The sequence below is a fragment of the Falco peregrinus genome, chromosome 14, assembly GCF_023634155.1.
Source record: "Falco peregrinus isolate bFalPer1 chromosome 14, bFalPer1.pri, whole genome shotgun sequence".
In the NCBI taxonomy this organism is placed as follows: Eukaryota; Metazoa; Chordata; class Aves; order Falconiformes; family Falconidae; genus Falco; species Falco peregrinus.
The window spans coordinates 20590851-20613103 of record NC_073734.1 but is presented as its reverse complement, the minus strand read 5'-3'; the positions used below and the strand labels follow the sequence as shown (position 1 = coordinate 20613103).

The following is a 22253-nucleotide window of genomic DNA, read 5'->3' as shown; positions in this document are numbered from 1 at the left end:
GTTCCAAAATCTTAGTGATACTTACACAAAAATTTTCACACATATTTGCTGAAATGAAATATAATTGTGCAAAAAGGATATCATAGAGATTAGATGAAAACTTGCATGTATGCTATCTTCAGTGGGTGAGATGATTCAGTTACGAACTCTCAAATTGTACTCTTCACTCACTGAAAAAGCAAGTATCCAGAGTGATACAGACGGTCTCTACTTCTTTTTACCTATTTACAAACCCCGTGTGGCTCTTCTGAGATGATGGTTCTTTCATTTGAACGATCTTGGAATAAAACTCCCAGCACTTCAGAAAGCATTTTGTAAAAACCTCTTCTGGTTATGACCATATGACCGCAAAATAAGGACGCTCCGGCTGACAGACAAATTGCACGCCCGCAACTTCGATATATCTTGAGACCTTTTAGTTCAGAAACAAAGTCTTATCACTGAAAGGGAAGGGAGAATATCTTTTAGCTACAGCATGGCATATAACCTTTGTGAAACTTATTTGAGGGGTGGCAGCTGTATGTAACAGGGTGCTAGAGTTTTTACAATTAAAAGGACAACTACAAGTCTCTCTCCTCAAAGACAATTTAGGTTTTCACAGCAGATTTTCTACAGAAAGCATGGAATTAGGGTAAAATTCCAAATTCAGCAAGCAATGCAACCTGATGTAGTCTCTGCCTCACATAAGACAAACTGCTTTTGAGTGCAGAGACTAGAAGAGTACGTTACCCACGCCCCCCCCTGTGAAGATACCTACTCTCACGTGGAGCGATGTCTCCTTGTGTTTGTATCCCTCCAGAAAAGGTTCCCTGATAGTTGCATCTTTTTTGGAAAGGTCACTACTGCCATGAAAATATTTTCCTATGAAAAGGAACAGGAAAATCTAGGGAATCTTTGGCTCTGAGAGGACCAGAATAAAAGGAACTGCTCAAGGAACTCTAGATCCCAGGGGTGCTCATACTGGTCTCTCTAGGTAGATGTAATATATGTTACAATGAATTGTAAGAAATGTTTCAGAATAATGCGAGTTTCGCAAACGAGCCTCCATCCAGTTGCTTGTATACTGACTTTTGATTAAACCAATCAAACTTTTTCTAAAGCCAATATAAGAATATTTTAGGCTAAAAAATCAAATTTCTTACCTCTTGGATGCCTTGCTGACTCTAAGCTGGAGTATCTGTGAGTAATGCTGTCAACTCTTCTTGGCCTGGAGACTCCATTCCATCCTGGCAGGGAATGACCTGGCCTCTGTTATTCACGCTTTCGTCACCTCCTGGCTGGAATCTAGTAATGCAGAATAACTTGGGCACACAGCCTTTGGCATCAAGAGAACTCCAAGTAACAGAACACTGCAGTGCATCTCAGCCACACGGGCATGTGCAAATCAAGTCATGCTGCTGCACTCTACATTGGCACTCTTTAGAGTAGGAAATTTGCAGTATTGGTCCTCGCCTTGCTCTGTGACCTGGATCTGGGGTAGCTTGGACTTTAGTCTATCCCCAGCCCTGAGACAGAGACACCTGATGCTAACTATTCCCTTGACGCAGTAGAACACTCGACAAAATCTGCTGAGTGAGAGATTAAACCGTGAAATGAAGTTCCCTGGAAAAACCACCGATCACAAACCTCACCACCTTTTACTCTATGTGCAAGACACATTTCTTTGATATTGCCTTGTTTAACATGACTGTGTATGTTTTAAACTGCAAACTACTGTAACAACCAGAGAACAATCTGTTTATTCACTCAAACAGGTAGATGCAGTGCTGGGAGGCACCAAGTTCCTACTATTCACATAACATAAGCGTTTGTGTCAAGTATGGGAAGTATGAGGTTGCACAGCCAGAGGAATATCTTCTAAACATAGCAGCAGCGTCACAAACTTTTGCTGAAGGAAATTGCTACAGGGGGTAGAAGTGAGTCATGAACATTTATGGCATGTCTTACTAAAGTAACAGAAATTAATCTGCCTTCCTTACTAGAAGATTTGCAATGTAACCAGAATTTAATTCTCTTAATTTAAAAAAGAACAACAAAACCCCAGCATCTTTTTTATCTATTTCCCATTATTAAATTGCCAGCATAAGCAGATGAGGATAACTATGTATTCTAACTTGGACTTGCAATACAGGTCAGGTGGAGAGAGATGCCCCGCTCAAGACTAGATTCAGAGCATCTTTGAGTTTGCTTCTTTGAAGAAGCTCACCTCTCACTATTCAACATCTAAGAAGCTTAGTGAAATTAATTTTCTCATTTTCTCAGTAGGCATCTGAAGTTAGATGGTATGAAAAATAAACTCCTCTTCTTCCATGCACTGCAACAAGAAGGTACTGAAGACAAAGCCTATCACCTTCTGGAGGACAACTGATGGACAAAGAGATTCTTTAAGTGATTTATTTTATAAATGTCAGTAAATTAGCAAATACATACAAACTTAAACATCACTGCATATCTCACAGTGTTGTATAAACAGTCCTTAATAAAATTTACATGTAGTAGTACCAAGTAAGCAAGCAGCAAAAATATTCTAATAAACTGGTTTGCAAATATACATACTTGAGAGAATGCCAATCTGATAAATAGTTTTTAAGTTTTCTCACTTTAAAGACATGTCAGCCTAACAAAGCACACAACTTGTTAATAATTTTACTGTTAATCCTGAGACAAAAAAGGAAAGAAAGGGCACCAGCGGATAGAAGAGAAAGAACAGCAACGGAAGAACTGTGGAATGCTTTGATAATGTTTGGGTAATAAATTATTAGGATGCTCGTCAAAATAACTAGAAAAGTAGTGCTCTCAGTAAAGTACTACCAGACTACCAAATAGGAACCAGACAAAAGTGCTAACAGGTGCATAACCAGCATTCCAGTTTGTTCCAGCAATGCATCTTCACCTTAAAAAACAGCACCCCAATACCCACAGGGTATTTTTTTACGAGTTTACTAGTAGAGCAGTCATACCACCTTGTGGGGTGCACAGTGGACACACTTCAGATAGAGCTAAATGAGTGTGGATTGTATAACATTACATTATATCGTACTATATAATGCATATCTGCATATTATCCATGGAAAAATTGAATAGTTCCAATAAAATTTACCTCTCCCATTGAGACCTCAGGGACTTGCAATGTAACTAAAAGATTCACTGCAAAGTTTAATCAAACATTAGAAGGCCTGAAAGATCTCTGTTACATGAGATGTATTATTGTATGTGATGCAACTAAATAATATGTCAAACATGACATGAGGAGGACAGATTCCAGCTCCATAAGATATATCTTTGGAGAGAAAAAGTTCTACGAGAGCATCTTTTAATCTGTAAACTGAGCTGATTAACGGGAAGTAATTGAGACACATAGCGATGGAGGATTACGTATGCTCGGTTCCAGTGTCAGCAGTCAGAACACAGCCGCACTTTTGACCCCTGCCTCAGTTTCTCTGTGTAAAGCATCCTAAGATCTTAAGATAAAAAGCCACTTGAAAATATTACTACAATTAGATGTTACATTTTTCAGTGAAGCTTTTGAGCAGAGGACCTTGGAAAATTTCTTCCCATTCCATATACCTTATATGTATATGTACATATATATGTATCCTTGATGGATACAATGAAATAGAAGAAAAATGGAGGAAAAGCTTCTGCAAATATACAGGTGATTTCACTATGTTTGTTTTCTACTTTTTTATGTAGACATTCATCTTCTGCAAGAAACCAGGCTCCTCAGGACGTGCTGGATAGCAACAAGCCCTAGTCATACATGCTTAGTTTCAAAGTTACGTTACTCCTCAGAGGGAGAAATCAATGTATACTATATTAAAAACAATCATCATAGCCCTTTAAATGATTGGATGGTTTAGCTTTGAATGCAATTCAACCTAATAGAGGCTTTAATGACTTTTGACAGATTGTTCCACTGATCAAGGGACATGTACGAAAATAACTGCCTACCAAGCCCTGATTTGATTTTAAGAAAAGAAAACTGAAGGTTAATGGTAAACAGAAGTTGATTGTTCACATTTTCACTGAAATAACTCTATCTGACCTGTTCTTAGAAGCAGTGAAATAAAGGATAATGGGAATCCTATACACCTGACTTTTTACTTTAGACTCTAATCAAGGAGACTAATCAGACCAAGATGTGTTGGCATGAAAGCAAGTATTTGATGATACAGAGGGGGAGGAGAACAACTTTCATGACCAAATTCTGATTTGGCATGGACAAGCACTGTAAAACTGGTGGGGTATTAGAGGATGTACACCATGGCTTAGTACGTCCTTTTCTATCCTGTGAATTATGAATGCTATCTCCAAAGCAACAAGAAGATAAACCATAGTTTTCACGTCATGTGTGAAGGGCTCGCACCCAAACATCAGTGTTTTAATGTGGTAATTTTATCAGTTATTTGTTGGCTTTTATTTGCGATGTTACTCAGCCAGTTCCGCAGCCTCACTAAGTACGGTCTTTTTTCAGTCGTATAAATGATCTTCTCTTGTTCAATGAGTGCCCCCAGGCTAAGGTGAAGAGGACATATGGCTGTAAATGAAGACGCAAGCCCAGCCACATTGAAGGCAATGAGTCTCGGTTTGGGCTGGCAAGAGAAGAGCAGAGGCTCCATTCAGGATTCCCTGGGCACTCGCAGGTGGGTGAGGAGACAGCCAGCACCGGGCAGGTTGGGAGTCCTCACCAATATTGAATGTTGGTGGTTTCGCCCGAGTCTTTCATCACTAGCTGACAGCTCCCACCCTCTACTGCCAGGTTAGTGCAGGGCTGAGCTTGTCGCTCTGCCGTGGGCAGTGCAGTGCTGCCTTGTTTCAGCCAAGGCACCTCGCTGTGACACTGTTCTGTTTGTTTGTCTGACCCTTCCCCGCAGCAGCTCGCCATCCCGCTGGGATCGTTCGGAAGATGAGCTGCAGCAACTTCCATCTCAAACGGGAAACAGATGCTGTGTGGAGGTACTCAGTCCATGGAGGTGTAGTAGGATAGTGGCGGAGGTTGAAGCTGGGGATCAGGGTTTCTCCTGCCTGTGCTACAGTGGAACAACTGCTCTTCCCAGCCCGCTAACCTTAGTGCAAGAAGACAGTGGTCGGCTCCTAGCAGAAAGCTGAGGACCAGCTGTCGGGGGCACGAGGAGGGTTAAGGAGCCAACATTAACTTTGCACCAGGTGGTAACAATTAAGGGGGAGATCCTGACCTGCACTGTACATGTTACTGCTCAATGACTCCCATATGGGTTCAGTTAATAAAGTTGTGGCCTTGAGAAAGCTCATCCCTTGTATCTCATCTCATCTCTCTTCCCCTCCTCTCATCCCAGCTTGGAAATCAGCTCCTGGGCTAGTTTAATCTCTGTTACGTTAGCCCAAATTCCACTGCATGGACTATCGGCATGACACTACTATAGCTGAGAAAGGAGCAATGGCCGCTCTTAACACACTATAATATTTGAGCCATCTATCATGATGGATTTCAGTATTCTTTTAATTTCTTTTTTTTTTTTTTTTTTTGTTATGGCACCGGAATCCCTGAATCTGTCCCACAGCATTAAGAAGTCCAGTATGATTTTTAAGCACATCTTGCATCATCACAAGTGGAACTAAAGCTATACTCGGATGATAATAAGACAACTGATTTGGATATTTATTATGTTGCATGTTACCCATCCTGGACAGTCTCCAGCTGGCAATTCCTCATGGCATTCTTATTTATACTTTAGATAACCAGAATCTACTGTAAAGCTTAGAGCATGAGCATGATGCCTTCAAAATCTACTGTACTGCGATTAATATTTTTTATTTACATAACCTTTTAAAAGGAAGAAAGGACCTACAGGATAAAGTATTTTCATATACAGAGATATGAATAAAGCATTACAAAAACATTTCTAATTACATTGCATAACACAGCAGTTTTCTATCAAATACTTAAAAACGGCCTTCACCTTTCATCCCCCAAATCACAGAAACAATGAAATTTTTCATTTTCTGCCAACATTTTCTTTCTATCAGTGTAAAACCAACTCTGTATCAGATTTTTTAAAGAAAGCCCTTGCCTCGAGCATTTCATTTGTATTGGTTCCATGTTTAGTCAGTAGCTTTTGTAAAACTGATGAATATTGTCTAAAGGCAAGTGCAGACAGGCAAACAGATCTGTATCTTCTGCAATCCATTTAGCCTGACACACACGTGCAAGTGAACTATTTTACCTTAATTCTTTCATGGCTGATGAAAAGTAAATGTAAGCAAAGTCGTGAACTTCACCATTTAAAAAGAATCACCGAACCTAATGTTAGAAGCTAATTTATGCTCTCACCTCTTCCCTGAAAAACACTGACCTTGGTCCTCGTGCCTCTGGAGCACCCAGACTTGGCAAACAGTTGCTATACACAGAACAGCGATCAGAGGCTGTGTCTTTCAGCTCATCCTAAATGGAAACGGGTTATCTAATGCTGAAATATGCATTAGATATTCATATATATGAAGAATATATATAATGAATAATAGTGCTAAAATATCATGAGCTGTACTATAACTATTTGAATAAAATAAAGAAAACTTCCAAGTATTTGTCTGCTTCTAGTACGTAATCCAAACACAACAATAATTTACACTTGATCTCTCCATTGCTTTAATAGATCTTTACCTGTAACCACGTCCTCCCTTTGGGGTACCCTTTGGCATTACTACATGCTTCAAACAGTTCCATCCACCTTACTTATGTCTTTGCTATCAGCTCCTGCGGGTTTTGGAGATATGAAATCTTCTTACACTTCTGTACTTCAGCTGAACTCAATCAAGTTATATCCATTTAGGATATACATATGGATATACTGGACTGCCACACAGAGCATTAGTCCCCTTTAACCACTTGATTATTGGGATTTTGCCAGCGAATCCTAGGTCTTAGCCATTCCAAAGGTGTTCATGTGTCTATGTCATTGCCATCCATGGCTCAAATGAGCGCTATCTGACTGCATCGAGGCTAGTACTAGTTCAGCTAATTTAGTAGCTTAAATCTTCAGCACAGACAAGACGTGGAATCACGTATTTTTTAAAATTCTATTATTGCTGCCAGCAGTCTCCTAATACAAGAAAAAACCCAGTGGTTTTTCTTCACTACTGCTGGAAATAATTATTTGCCAATCATTTTTTTATAGCTGTGCCTCCACTTCAGCTAAAAACTACAATGTTATGTGCCTTCTCCACCCTTTATGGCTGTCAGATTCATTTCAATACTGTGATCCCCACGGTTTCTAGCAGCGCTTAATTAAACACAAAATAATCATAAAGTAACAGCATAAACAAACAATCCCCTTAAATGCTGCGTTAACAGTGTTACATCATTAGCTTGTTTGAATTCATCTTGCTCATTTCCAAAGTAATATCTGTTTCTGTGAGAACTGCCTTTTCAAAAGCAGAATTCCCACATCTTCAGCTCATTTTTCTCTAAGTGATCTCCAAAGTAAACAGCATTTAGTGTGGCATTAATCCAAATATATGCTATTTGCCCACTGGTAAAGCCAGCTTTAGCTAGTGCAGGAAAGAAAAAGCTATGCCCACAACAGTATTTCCAAATGTTAAGAATTAGGTGGCACAAGAGACAAAGGACAAATGTACGGATCAAGGGTACAACATACTCAAACCTGCTTTAAATAGTAATTTATTCTTCAGAGACTCTTTACATCCTACAGGGTGGCTAACAGCTTTTGCAGAGTGAAATGCTGGATGCAGGTCTTTCTACTTTTGCTGGCCTAGCTACGTCAAAGGTGTTAAGAGGTACAATCTCTACTCGATGTAATTGTCCTGGCAAAAGCTGGTAGGTGTGGACACAGTTTTATACCACTAGAACTGAATTTTTGCTGGCACAGCTTCTTTAGCTCCAGGGAGGTCTGGCATATGTTATACTGTCACAAGTACAATTTTTGGCGGTACAAGCCCCATCCACACAGGGAGCACGCTGCCAGTACAGTATACTGGTATGCTCTGGGTAAGCCTGGCCTCAGCAGTCATTTTAAACATAAGATTAACACAGGAGGCACATTCATTTCTTGGTGGCAACGTCAAGCTCCGAGTCTTACTGGTTTCTTTTGTAGTGGTAATGCAGACTGAGTGCTGTTTCACCATAATATGATTTGTTTCTGCTTTTTATGACAAAGGCGTACACCAGCTCAAGTTAAAACAGCAACTTAACCAAATGAAAAATCTCTTTTATTCAGGAGCACCCTGTATCATCCAATGTAGAACGGCTCTTTTTTATAGCATGTTACTACAAAACAGATCACAAACAGCCTAGTTTCTCAGAGTCTTCTGGTTTTGCTCTCCTACAGCTCACTAGGTCAACACAGATGCTGCGGTGCTCCGTATCACACAACCGAAACATAATCTGTCAGGGGACCCCACACCCCGAATGGAAACCCCTACTTAGGTCTGTCAGCTCTTTAGACAATGTGGTGAGAAACCTGGCCTCAGAACAGGATTCACAGCACGCAGAAACAAAGTAATGGTTAGGAACCAACCTCTGAGCTCAGGGAGCCCAGGAGGTGCAGATCCACGTGGGAAATCTCCCCCAGTACTACTCAATTGCCATGAAGAACAGCACAAAAGTCTTGGGATCTGCATCAGGACACTCCCCCACAGCTCCTCCTCTGAAAAAAATGCTCCAACGAGGAGCCAGCCATTGCAAAAAGGACATTCTCCACCATCTGCTGCACCTCTGTGTTAGTGGATGAAGAAATCAGAGCTCTATTCTGAAGGCATCCAGCAGGCCCACCCCGAGTGGGGTCTCACCAGGATGCCCAGAATCATGGATCCTGCCTTGTCACAGATGTGAGCTATGCCTTGCGCTGCTCAAACCTGCCAAGCCAGAGGCAATTCCAGGCACTCATGGAAGCGGAAATTTAGATGCCAAGGGAACTTGTGGAAACAGGGATATCCATGGGCTGTAGGGTCAACGGGAGTTAGAGCAGAGAAGGAAAGATCTGAGGCTGGTAGTGTGGACCTCAGGGCTCCAAAGCCACCTGTTTCTGTAGATTTGGGGCCTGTTTTTTTTAAATTATGAGGCGGTAGCAAAGGTACCATGTGGAGCCCAGTAAAATCTGCACTGATGCATAAAATAACACCTGATCAAGGAATCATAAAGCTGAAAAGATTTATGTTGGACTAAAACGCTTCTCTCCAAATGACGAGCATCAATAATTCTAGGCTGGAAGGTCACTTGTTATTCAACCCACTGAACAAGATTTTGTAGATTAGCAATTACTTCTTCAAGATCATATGGCAGAGGCATATTACATTCATCATCTGTCCAGAAGGGACGGCATTCTGGTTTCTGGTCTTCTGGCAAGCTCTCTGCCGCTTCTGACTGGCATCTGAAAAGAAAGGTAAGAAGATGAACTACTTAAGTAAAACTGTATCAAGAAACTGAATACTCAGCGAGGATATATTTGTGATTAATTTAAAGAGAGAGATGATAATAAAAAAGAAATACCCCATCTTCTGACCAAATGGATTGCTCATTTCCAGTGAAGTTGATTTCTGTTGTAGGCTTTCTGTTTTCTATAGGGATTTCTCAAAAAGCCAATCACAGAGAAAACTCAGTTAGTGTACCTTTATATGGTGAATTATTTTTTCATTATCTCAGCTGTTATTTAAAGTATGTGATTAAACCATTATCAGATTTAAATGTTTGCCAGTTTCCAATGTATTACTAGATTATTGAGAAAGATTAAACTGAATTTACTGCATTAAGGTCAGGGGGGATAGATTAAACAATATTAAAGAAGCTGGACTAGCATTGTAGATTCCGGAGATTTACAAGTGTATCAACCTGCTTAGCTCTGAAAAAGGCAATATAAAAAGAGAAAATTCTATAAAGATAAATGGAAATGGAGGTTAATAACAACTTCCAATGATGAATAGGTGGGCAAAACTTCAATAAAATTAAATTAAGAGGTTAGTGTATGTTAGTCCCCAGAGAAAATGTTTAAATTACAGTGTTTTTTATTAAATGGATTATTCATCAATACTAGTGAAGTCTAATTATAATATTCAACTGAACTGCAGCCTGCAGAGGAAAGTTTTATGTGGCAACCATCACATCCCTTAAGATTAGGGTGTAATACAACATGCTGCATCAAAAAAATTGTCACAGTGCAAGGACGATTTCTCCCCTTCTCTTTTCCCCTCCCCTCAAACAATTTGCATGTTGCTGATTAATTAGTTAACATTTGCAATGTGGCAAGACAAAGGAAAACGCTAAGCACCACTGTAGTTTTGGAATATACTGCAGGTCTACATAGCTCTTTGGAGGAAAAAAGCAGATTGTAGAAATACACCTTTAACTCTCGGAAGACATTTTTTAAAATTCATGTTCTGTAAAGCACATAATTACTGCAACAATTTAAAAGTTGTTTTAAATGTATATGCGTCTTTCATCTCTGTAAAACGAACTCTAAAAACATGGACACATGCAACTTCCTTGTCTACACCGTCGGCCTTCTGGAGGGGACTGTTTCCAAATGAAAGATGCCTTCTTCTCTTGGGAATTATTAATGGCAGTGTAATCCCCATGAGAAAACATACTTCAGCTTTACACCCATGTTGGTGTGTGGTTAATTGCCGCACCAGCATCCTGGGCACTCAATCCATCGTACATTACACTACAAGGACAGTATTAACACATAACATTCCAATATATCTTCAGCTCTCCACATCAGCCCCTGATAATAGCATCTGTTAACATGCACTAAGTACTATTATGTAGCACATCACTTCATAAATAATAAGATTAGCCGACCTCAGGGCCCTGGGAAGAGTAATGTGTTTAAATGTTCTCATTATTTATTTAAAACAAGAATTAAAGGAACAGAAGCTACTTGTGACAATCCTCTTAGCATAAATATTAAACTGTTTGCATTGATAAGCTGCACTGTACAGAATAACAGAGGATTTGTTTTGCCGGCTGCTTTATAATAGTTGTTAGAGCAAATGCAGTTTAGTGTATGAGTTCTGAGAAGTACTTAACTGATTGTGCCATCATGTTCTGAAGACATTTTCCAAATTATATAAAGGAACAGGAGAAAATTAATATGCAGGGGAAGCTGAAACTAATTACAGCATAACTCTATAAGGCTTTAAAAATCTCGCTTTATTTTCTGTCTTGGCACAAAATAATATGCTCAGTTTGCTGGGTAGTATAAGATATTCCAGTTAAAGCATTTCAATCTAAAAATGGATAAATTAACCATGTAGAGATTATTGCAGATGACAAATCAAGAAGCGCAGTCGGTAAATACTGCAGGCGTGTTATGTGGTCTGCAAAACTCAAATCATAACAATAAACATCCTCTCCCTCGCACATCTGCTATTAACAGCAGAGCTCTCACTGAGAGGAAAAACATATCAGCCCTTAGCCTCCTCACCATTTCAGTCCGTTTTTACCCTTTGTGTCCTCTTTTTTCCCCCTTGCCCTTGCACATAAATGGATAGACCAGCTTTCTCCTCACATCTGAGGCTCGGGCATTGGTGTTGCCATAAATGTGGCAGCAGCGACGGCCCTGCCATGGCTGGACAGCCCATCAGCAACTCTTCTCATCGTGCTTTCCCTTCTCTGCTTTTCTTACCAGCAGAGCCACCTCTGAAAGGTCACCCCACAACGAATTGTGTGCCCAAACTTCCAGGCACTCATGCGCTTGGGAAGTTTTAGCCATATCGTGTTCCACGTGAGGGATTAGAGGGATAGAAGTGTGTCAGGTCCTCAGAATTCCTGCACAAATCTGATGACATAAATGCATCAGTGCATAATGCAAAAGTGTAGAAAAGGGGAAAGCAGTGCCACAATATTGCAAGTTCTGCAAACCCATAGCTCCTTCATCTTTCTCTCCAGGGTTTCTATTGCTTTGCTTTCTAACACTAGCAAGAACAGCAGCGAACATTACATTTTTACATTTTCCAAGGCACCTATTTTGACCAAAATTGCAATCCCTTGTTCTGGACCTGCTGCCATCAAAGTCAGCTCAAGTTGCTCGTATTTCATATGTAAAGATACGGGCCTGTGTTCTGAGCAGCCATCGCTGCACCTAGCAGTTCATGAAGCAATTCACCAGAGTGGCATCCACAAGCTCGGACGCAGTCACCCAGATATGTGCTTTCTGACTCAGAATTAAGAACAGTCCCAGTCCTTTCCAGAGGATTATATTACTATTTATTTTAATAAATTTCTGTGGGAGAAATTGTTCCTACAGTGGTCTTTAACTTACAGCAGAGTAACAGAAGATCCTGCAAAAGGACAGCAACATTTTTAACTGAAGCAGAACAATCAAAGGCACTTAAATAATTGCACAAAACTGTTTCAAAATCCTTTGTACCTGGGAAAAGATAGCTAATGTAAGTTAGCAATGATCACTTGGGATAAACAGAAATGCTGTCTTTTCCCAGATACAAAAGAATTTATGAGGTTCCACGTAGGAAACACTGCAAACATCAAAGTACGGTGGTAGTGGGAAAGTGCCAAGATTTATAATATTTTAACTAAAATATTAAATATCAATAAACCCCTGTTATAATAAAGTCAAACCTCCGAAGAGCAGATCTAATCTGTGTACATCGCATGCACAGAATGTGTTGAGTGGAAATAACACATGCTCTGAGATACAGAACAGATGCCAAGTCAAGGGACGCCTTTCATACCTTATTTGCAGCAGGAGAGCAGAAAAACTGCTATGATATATTTCAGAGCAATTTAGCTCAAACACCTTGATAATAAATGTTCACAAACATATTATAGAAAGGATGATTTGTCTAAAGATGTGCAGCATGCACAAAACTCCACGGTCCCTACTTTCTTGCTAGAACAATCAGGACCTGTGCCAGTTACAATTAAAAAAGCCCATTTTTAAGGAAGTTAGTTTCTGTTGCAGTGCACATTCTTACTACCCCTCCTCTGTAAACTTCACAGATTTTTGATCCCCTTCTTGACTATTTTTACCAAATGGACTTTGCTCATTAATATTTACCCATAGCTGTATATTAATATAATCTCAACTAAGTCATGACAAACATTTATGTGACTGGATGACTATTTGTATGATAATATATGATAATTTCCCTTGGAAGGTGGCTACTTTCACTGTAGGCAGGTGAACATTCACTGAGACAGACAGTTGCCTGGTTATGGTCCCCTGGGCTACACTAACATTTTGATGATCAGGGTGTCAGCTACATTAGAGGACACTGATCATGATGCTAAAATTAACCAAGCTAGCTAAAGTGTGTGTTAATTATGAGTATGCAAGCAGTCAATAAAAGGTTAATGCAAAAGTCAAAGGAGAAATTTATTTCAGTATTGCATCACTCTACTGACTAAATGACTAACATTATGCTTTGTTTTTAATCGATATATTTTACAGTAATGCGTGAGCAATTGATTTGAAAAACAGTCTTCTTTCTAACTGTTAAGTTTTGCAACTATTAAGTATCAGTATACTTCAAACACTTTTTTCAGAGCAGGTATTTTTTTTGGTCTGTTGTCAGGAACAGGAACGCATATGAGCCAGGAGGTGGCCTCGGGTTCTGCTGCTGAATGTGATTAATGCAAATAAGAATTAGTACCTAGGAACCTAAATAAGGTGCTGTGAATTAGGGTCCCTGGATTCTATTGCACTGTTTGTCTACTCCACAGAAGTGTAGTCAAATCAGATCAATAGGGGTCAAATTGTGGCTCAGACTGCACAGGCGTGTTAAGAGTGAGGAGATGACATGAACAGTCCTGTTTCCTAGATGGTACTAATTTAGCTGCCTACACCTGGCAGCCCAAGGACCAACGGAGATCACGTGGAAGTTCATAAGGTAAGTCAAAGAGCAGGGGTCTGGCCATTTTCCCCATGGACTGATATGGTCAGAAAGGGAGGACGGAATATTTGCTCTACATGTACAGAAGTACACACTCACGCATACATGTTTACTCCAGCAGTCCTGAGATTATTGCATTTTATATGAGAGTTATTTCCTCCCTCCATTCATGCTAGAATAAAAGTGTTATTGAGCTGCTATTCAGAACTTCAGAGCATCATTTCTAACAACGGCCCAGGTCAAACCAGCATTTGGACCACCCTACTAAGCCAAATCCATTCATTAAACCCATGCTGATGTTGGTTAAAATGACACAACACTGGTAACAGGGATGCTGTTCTGAGTAAGAGTAACAGCAGCAGCTTCTTTAGACAGCATCTTCCATTCTTAAGTTTCACAATGACTTTGCAAATTTAGCTCTAATAAAAAATGGGTTACTATTGCTCCAACACAGCGCTCTGCTGTGGGAACACAAATCCTGACAGTGCAGGTACCTGGTACACCAAGGTTTGCTTGCAGGTTTGGATTTGTTCATCCTTGTCCTTCAAACCTTTCCTCTGCCTGGAAATTATTATGCAAACTATGTGTAGTTACTGTAATCTCAGCGTTAGGATTATCCCATGTCATTTCAAGCTGACATTCTTAGTTGCCAGAGCATGTACAAGAGAGTACAGTGCATTCCCAGCAATCTGAATTGTTATGCAAAGCGCAGAGAAAATATGAGATTACATATATGAGAACAATTACTCAAATCAGCCTTGATTTTTCTTTTTTCTGAATAGTGTTTCATCGACAGGTATGATGACAAACCTACTTCTGCTGCTGAATGCGTCACAATTAAGACCACTTAAGTCAAAGTTGAAACTTCCAGTGATTTCAAGAAGGCAAAGATTTCAATGCAAATGCTTTTCCAGAAACCACTCAGAATAGACATGAGCTAGTAAGCATAATAATAAAAAGGATCCAAAAGAAACTATGGAAGGAATGAAATACGCTGAATATAGTATCTCAAAGTGAAATTTAGCAAGGGATACTCCACTTAGATTTTTTATCCATTTAAAATGGTGGTTAAATTACTGGCACTGTAGGTCAGCTAATACAATGCGGAGTAACAAGATGTGACGTTCTGTAACTTCAGAGTTGCCACAGAAAGAAAAAAAAAATATTTATTTTATCAATCTGAATTGCTCAGTAAAGCACAAAAAATTCTACTCAAATTGGTGCTGTGAACAGACATTCTCCTTTACCTCTGGACATGGATAGGCTATTGGGATAAAGTCCCTAAAAAGGATTGAAAAAGTCACCCCATTAAAAGAAGAACTGAACTTTCATTTATCTTCATGAAAAATTAAAAGGTGGAGGGGATAACCGTCACTCACGATAAAATGGAGTGGCGGTGAGTAATCTGAAATGCAGCTGCTTTCCAGTCGAGTGCCCTTTGCAGCGTCAGCAATATCAGAAATTACAAGGTGCCTAATTTTAAGTTTTCTTCTAGTCCAGGCACCTGTTTGGTCACAGTACCAGCTAAGAAGCGAAAATTTCCAACCACTGATGAAGGTTTGAGGCCATCGCATAGAGTGCTGAGAACAACCTTTGACCTAGATCCATTTGTCAGCATGCCCATTACATCCCAGTGGTGGTCGCCACTGACCAGTTCAGAGCTTCTGGCCTCTGCCATCAGGCGTGGGGCACCTGAAGCCTGCCTTGCTGCTCCCTGGCCACATGGAACAACACAGGGGTAAAGTGGCGAGGGTGACTACACATGTCCTACCTCAGGCAACGCTGCTCGGGCGGTAGCGTACCCAGAGTCGAATTCCAGAGCTCAGCACAAACCCGAGACAGCTGTAGGAACGGACGAAACAAAAGGTGCTGGGTTTCAGAGGTATAAGGTGGCTCCCTCACCACTTGGGAGAGCGGGGACATTGTTCTCAGACAACGAAGAAAACAAACACGGTTGAAAAAAATGGCAACTCTCTCACTGGGAGCAGAAAGTGAAATAGCCCTCGTGTCACTGGTGCCTCATCCTGCACGGACACAACTCCAGCTTGGATCAGCTATATCAGGGGAAACCATTCCTACGCTCTCCCAGGAGCACTTTTTCTGGAGAACTAATCCAAGACATGAGATGTACACAGGGAGCTGGAGCTAAACTCTTTTATAGTTCAAAAATGTTGAAATCTTGACTTCTGGTTTGGCTTGTTTTAGAGGAGATAAAACGTAAAAAAATAATGAGTATTTCAGCTGGAACTTCACCAAAATTTAAGGGTGTTCGGAAAATGGGCATTAGTTAAACGTAGAATCATTTAGCTTGGAAAAGACCTTTAAGATTATTGAGTCCAACCATTAACCCAGCACTGCCAAGCCCACACCACCACACCGTGTCCCTGAGCACCACGTTTACACGTTTTTTAAACACCCCAGGGATGGTGACTCCACCGCCTCCCCGGCAGCCTGTGCCGATGCCTGACCACCCTTTCGGTGAAGAAATTTCCCCCCACACCCAACCGACCCCTCCCCTGGCGCAGCTCGAGGCTGTTCCCTCTTGTCCCGTCGCTTGTTCCCTGGGAGCAGAGACTGACCCCTGCCCACCCCCTCCTGTCAGGTACTTGTAGGGAGCGACCAGGGCCCCCCTGAGCCCCCTCCTCTGCAGGCTGAGCCCCCCCAGTGCCCCCGGCCACCCCTCAGAAGCCTGGTGCTCCGGCCCCTTCCCCACCCCCGCTGCCCGTCCCTGGGCACCCCCAGCCCCTCTGCGTCCCCCCTGCCCTGAGGGGCCCAGAACTGAGCCCAGGGCTCCAGGGGCGGCCGCACCAGCGCCGAGTGCAGGGGGACGGTCACTGCCCCGGCCCTGCTGGCCACACCGTTTGGGATACAGGCCAGGGTGCTGCTGGCCTCCTTGGCCACCCGGGCACACGGCCGGCTCATATGCCCCATTATGACACAGGGTTAGGGGGGAATGTCTTCTGATCTCTGCTTCAACTTTTAAACATAATCAAACCAATAATTTACAAATCCCTCACTTGGTATTATGATGAACTTTCATAATTTATAACCTAAAAACTGTTTACCAGAAAAACACAGGATGGAGAAAATAGAAACACACTAAAAAATAACAATACAAAAGATATTTTCTTTATATGGCTATAAATGCTTTGCCTCTATCACCAACAAAAATCTATTTTTTCATGCTAAAACTTTTGGAATTTTGAAAGCTAGTGAGTTCAGTCTAAACCTTAAACCACAGATTTTCTTAGCTTTTTTGATTATCTGATCAGAAAGTTGTCAGCCTTGGCACAGAGTATTTCTTTCAGTTGTTCCATGCTTGTCCCTACTGTGACTCTGCAGAACTAAAACCTTCCCAGGTTTACTCAGCCTTTTAAGAGCAAAACAAATTACATCAATATTTGACTTTGCAAACCAGATTTCAGAAGTACTGGTCCCAAACAGGCAGTGAAATGAAGTGGCCAGATAGAAAGACAGCAGTTCTTTTGAACATCTAATCCCCAGAGTGTTCCCAAGGAGTCTGTCCCATTGACATTGTCACTGCTGATGTTCTTTCATGTGCTGTGAGTGTGCCCAGCCGCAAGTAATAGCTGAGACCAGGGCTGTATTTATAGGAGGGACAAAATGAGTTTGTTTCCAGGTAAGAAATTTGAAAAGACAATGCCAGATTTAGAAAAGGGATGGAGGCAACAATACCAGTTAAATTTTAATCCATGAAAAACACATGTATCAGCTGTACAAATATGCAAGTACATTACACATGATGGCATGTTGGAAGATCTTTCCTGTCTGCCTTTTTCAAAAGTTGGTGATGAGTTGTACTACTGATGCATTTGGCCCTCACTACAGAACCAAAGTTAACAGTCACCGACCCAAGAGCTTTATGCCTCCAAAGTCAGCTCTTCCATTGGAAATGAGGATTCTGCTAAAATATCCTGAGGCATCACTGGAGACATAGTAGGATAGCCTGAAAACAGCCGGTGTCATCCTTGTGTGTACTTCTACCCAGTGAATCTATAACAGAATCCATCTTTCTTCCCTGGCCTGCAGAGTGCATTTTGCTGTTCCACAGGGAGGCAGGAGAGAGATCAATGAACCTGACACTAAAGAGGTTTAAGTGACAGTTCCGTGAACTTGAAAATGCCAGTTTCTATTATTAGTCAAATTGTAAATCAGGCAAACATGAGAAAAACTCAAATTGTTAATACCCTCCAAATGTTGAAATAGCAGCAACCAAAGCATTGGTGGAGTCCAACTGCGAAGGGTTTTCAAGTGGTGCACCAACATGTTTCACACATATTTGTAGAAATACATTAAAAACTCACAAAACTATATTTAAAGAATGTTTTGCTTTGCCTTAACTCCAGAGAAATTAAAATAAATTTTCAACTTTTTTTTGGCTACAATATTAATTAAAATCTGTAAAAATATACTTTAGTCTTTCAAAACTGTTTAGCTGACAAACCATGGGAAAGGATAAAGATTTGCTGCACAGTATCTTCAGCTGCAGAGTGGGGATTGTAAAACAAAGCCCCAAAACCTCAGCGACCTTCCAGCTTTGGGCAGAAAGAATGGAAGGAAAGAGGACACCAGAAGCTCCTTTCTCTGCTATATTAATCTCTACTGTGGGTGAATAAATAAACAGAAATCTACCCAAAAGACACCTCTGATGAGATTACCAATGACCTTCCTCACCGTGTCCACTGATTCCACCCTACCAAAGGGGTAGTAGTAGTAGTAATAGTAGTAATAGTGCTGGTAGTAGTAGACAGCAGTGCAGCAACCGTAATGCCACTGAGAAGAGTGCAGGCATCGGATGCATGATGTAAACTTGACTTCTCCAGACAGAGCTTTTCCTCTGCTTTGTGGCCTCTGTCCAACAAACCTAGAAACTGTCCATGAGAAAATCAGCATGCCTCCTATTCCCACAAGAGACCAGTAGTGTGGGGCAGCCTCCATTCCATGTTTGTTCGATTTTTTAATTAAGAAACATCACTACTCTCTAGAAAGTGTAGGGGGTAGGGAAATCCCCCAGAGAAACACTGAATAAATAACATGGCATTTGCTGAAAGATGAAGTTTAATCCAATTTAACCTATAGGTCTACAAATTTTTCCCTTTCAGCCCTGCTTCTCAGCTGCTTTTGCTTCCTTTTTTTAGAATAATATGTGTACAAGTAGTGTGTCCTGACTGTATGAGAAGCACGTTTATGCATATTTATATACACAGCCCTTTATACCCATACTTGCAAAAAATCCCACCAGTCCAAAAGAGACAGCATTTAAGAGGAAATTTTCAGCACCACAGACATGGATTTAGTTACATACTTTTCATGATCAGCAATGGGATGAGAGTTATTTCCTCTGTGCTGAGAATATTTGGCTTTGACTTCAAACAACGTAGAAATATATCAACCTCAATATAATTTATATTCTCTCCAAAGGAACCTAAAATGCTCTAAGCCTTTGCCGAAGCAACTGATGTTCCAGTCCCCTCTTTTGCACTGTATGATCAGCTTTTATTTCACTTGCAATCCTTGCTTTCCTATGATTTTTTCAGACAAAGAAACAAGATGTCTGCTATATGCTGAGTATAAGCACAGCTGACTCGTTTTCCCCAAAGTATTGATTTTATGCACTTTTAAAATAACTATTTTCATTCTGTTTGCATAATCAGCTGGGGCATTGTTCCTCTACATTTGCAGAAACACAGATGGAATTGCTGATTTGGAGCCTTTGGAGAGATTTTACAGTATTCTCCAGAATCTAAGCTTCTATTAAAATAAGGTTTCAAGCACTTCTGGTTGTGAAGATAGCCTGGACAATGTAAATTGATGCATGGTTATCTTGTTGAGTCCACCGCCAGACAGACAGACGCAATAGCACCAAGGGAGCCGTCAACTTCCCCCACTTATTTTATTGGGTGTTTACGTGGGGCCAGATGCTCCCCTCTGTTGCGCAGAACGGTGTTAAATGACTGAGAAAAAGAGAGGAAAAGGAAATGGAAATAAAAACCAACAAAGAGGAGAAAAGGAAGTCTCCGCAGCCTGCTTCCCAGGGGGCTACAGATGCCCTCCCTTGCCAGTATTAGTCTGCTGGGAGATTTGGGGCTGAGCCATGCATATGGCACGTTTTCCAAAAGACATGGTATTTTCTGAAAGAATGCCACCCGAAAAGTTAATGATGCTTCCACCATCACTCACTGTTCCACTTTATCTTTTGCACTCCTTTTATGTGGATGTCATACAGCCCAAGGAAAAACGTAAACACAAGGTGGTTTTAGATGACATCCTGCAGGATGATGGCTCTTCCATGTAAACAAATCCCATTTCCCAAAGAACTTCAGGGTCTGCAGGCTCTGCCCTTCTGAATTCTGCCCTGAAATGTCCTCCTTGTTGATTGTGCATTTTTCCATAAGGCAACTTTTCACCTTAATAAAAATCAAGTGCCGTATGCCAAACCCCTATTTTGCCATATGGGGAAAGTAAAATCAAAAGAAGCATGACTGAATGCAAATAACAGCAACCACATTACTTGATCCTTAAATCAGACTGGACAGAAATGGGCTATATCTTCTCATCATCAAAGCTGTGTAATCCTCTCAGCCTGAAATGCTTCCTGCACCAGTCATGCCAGCTGCCGCTACAGTCCCCCCTCAGAACCCCACAGCTGCCATGGGGCCGAAGCAAGGTGACACAGAAGGGAGCAGAATGGAACCGCAGAGCCCAGGTATCTGTAGTAACTACTGTGCAAGAAGGACACCGCGTATGGTTTGACATGGAACGGTCCTTTGTGGATGCGAGGTTCTTAGGGAGAGCGGTCACAAGGGGAGAACCGTGCCGCCTGGCTGCCCGCGGGCTCTTACTGAAACACCTGCAGCTCTCACTACCCTCGGTCCATTTCAGCGCATTTGCATGTTCCATCAGCCAAAAGGAAACGGCGACAGAGCACCAGCGAGCACCGTATGGGAAAGCCAAACCACCACGAGACTAACTGTATCTGCAGACTGAAATTAAGATCTTGCTTCTCACCATAACTTGCGATATAAATACGTATGTGTACATACATACATCTTTCTCTGTATATATAGATACATACATAGTCACATACATATATGTGGGGCTTATACCATATTTTCTTCGAAGAGATAGGGCCTTGAACTCCTACGTGGCTTAGGGAACAAACAGGGGGGAAAGAAAAAGAAAAAAAAAAAAAAAGGGTTTACAGTGCTGCAGAACTACATTGTCTTCCCTGTGTTGTGCAACTCGGCTGTAGCCTGCAACCAGAATGTTTATAACATACATTGGAACTAATACTATAAAAGCAATGCAATCCTATGGACCAAAACACAGTTTCCTTTAGGTCAACATGAGGTCAAACAGAAGCAGAAGGGAACAAATAATAGGGAAACGAGAAAACAGATACAAGAAAGGCAGAGACTCTCAAAAAGAGGAAAAAGAAGTTTAGGAATAAACCAAGAAAGCCTCATGGAGCTAATCACATTTCAATCGCTGCAGAATTTCTCCATGGCTGCTGCTTTACTCAGTGATATTTTATGGATAAATCAGTATAAAAATATACCACCAAAAAAATTCCAGTGCTGGCAGAGAAACAAGACTTGATGTCCCAGGAAACAGTACAGTACATCCAGGCACAAATACAAATCGTATGGCAACAATATGCTCTGTATGTTTTTCCTCTGCTTCTGTAAGTGGAGTAAATCTCTCCGATTACCAAACAAGACCTCAGGATTTCTTCTATTTACCATTTGCATTTCAAATAACTGGAGACATTATACAGAGATGTTAAATATCCTTTTCTACTTCAATTTGTGAATAACTACCATCACCATCCATGTACAATGCAAATAAATGCTTTTTTTTTTTTTTTTTTTTTTTTTTTTTTTTTACTTATTTTCAACTGCATTAAGGGAAGAAATTATGTGTAAAAATTCAGCATCACTATCCTTCAAAATTATGCAATTAATGTAATTCTGCAATACTCTTAATACCAACTAAAATTCCTGTACAGACTGAATGATGATTTAAAGTTACTAGACAGGAACACACTTTCCCTTATGGAATACGATTGCATTCCAACAATTTAAACGCACGATAAACTACATGCATCGGATCCTGCCCTACTTTCACAGACATTATTTCCATGAATGCCTAAAAAAAGTGGAATATCCTGATGTACAACGTTCTGTCAGTGGACTTGAATTCTCTCAGCACCACGAAGACTTATTCTCCCAAGTGAGTGCCAAAACACTACCAGCAGGCAAACCTGAAAATATCTATTGCAACAAATGCATATAGCTCTTCATATTATTTTCTGTGGTGTAAAGAATCATTCTGACTGCAGTATCAATGACTTTAAACCACAGACTAAGACTTCAGACCTTTCGGTT

At 40.8% G+C, this 22253-nt stretch overlaps 1 protein-coding gene across 1 annotated transcript in view; it reads right to left on the bottom strand.

The window, feature by feature from the left end:
- Nucleotides 1-2378: 2378 nt before the first annotated feature.
- The window catches only part of FTO (FTO alpha-ketoglutarate dependent dioxygenase), a 260515-nt gene continuing 240640 nt past the window's right edge, over nt 2379-22253 (bottom strand). The window contains exon 9 of the mRNA XM_055818513.1: nt 2379-9365. Within this exon, the coding sequence (XP_055674488.1) occupies nt 9215-9365 (151 nt within the window). The 3' untranslated portion in view covers nt 2379-9214. The remainder of the gene's footprint in view (nt 9366-22253) is intronic.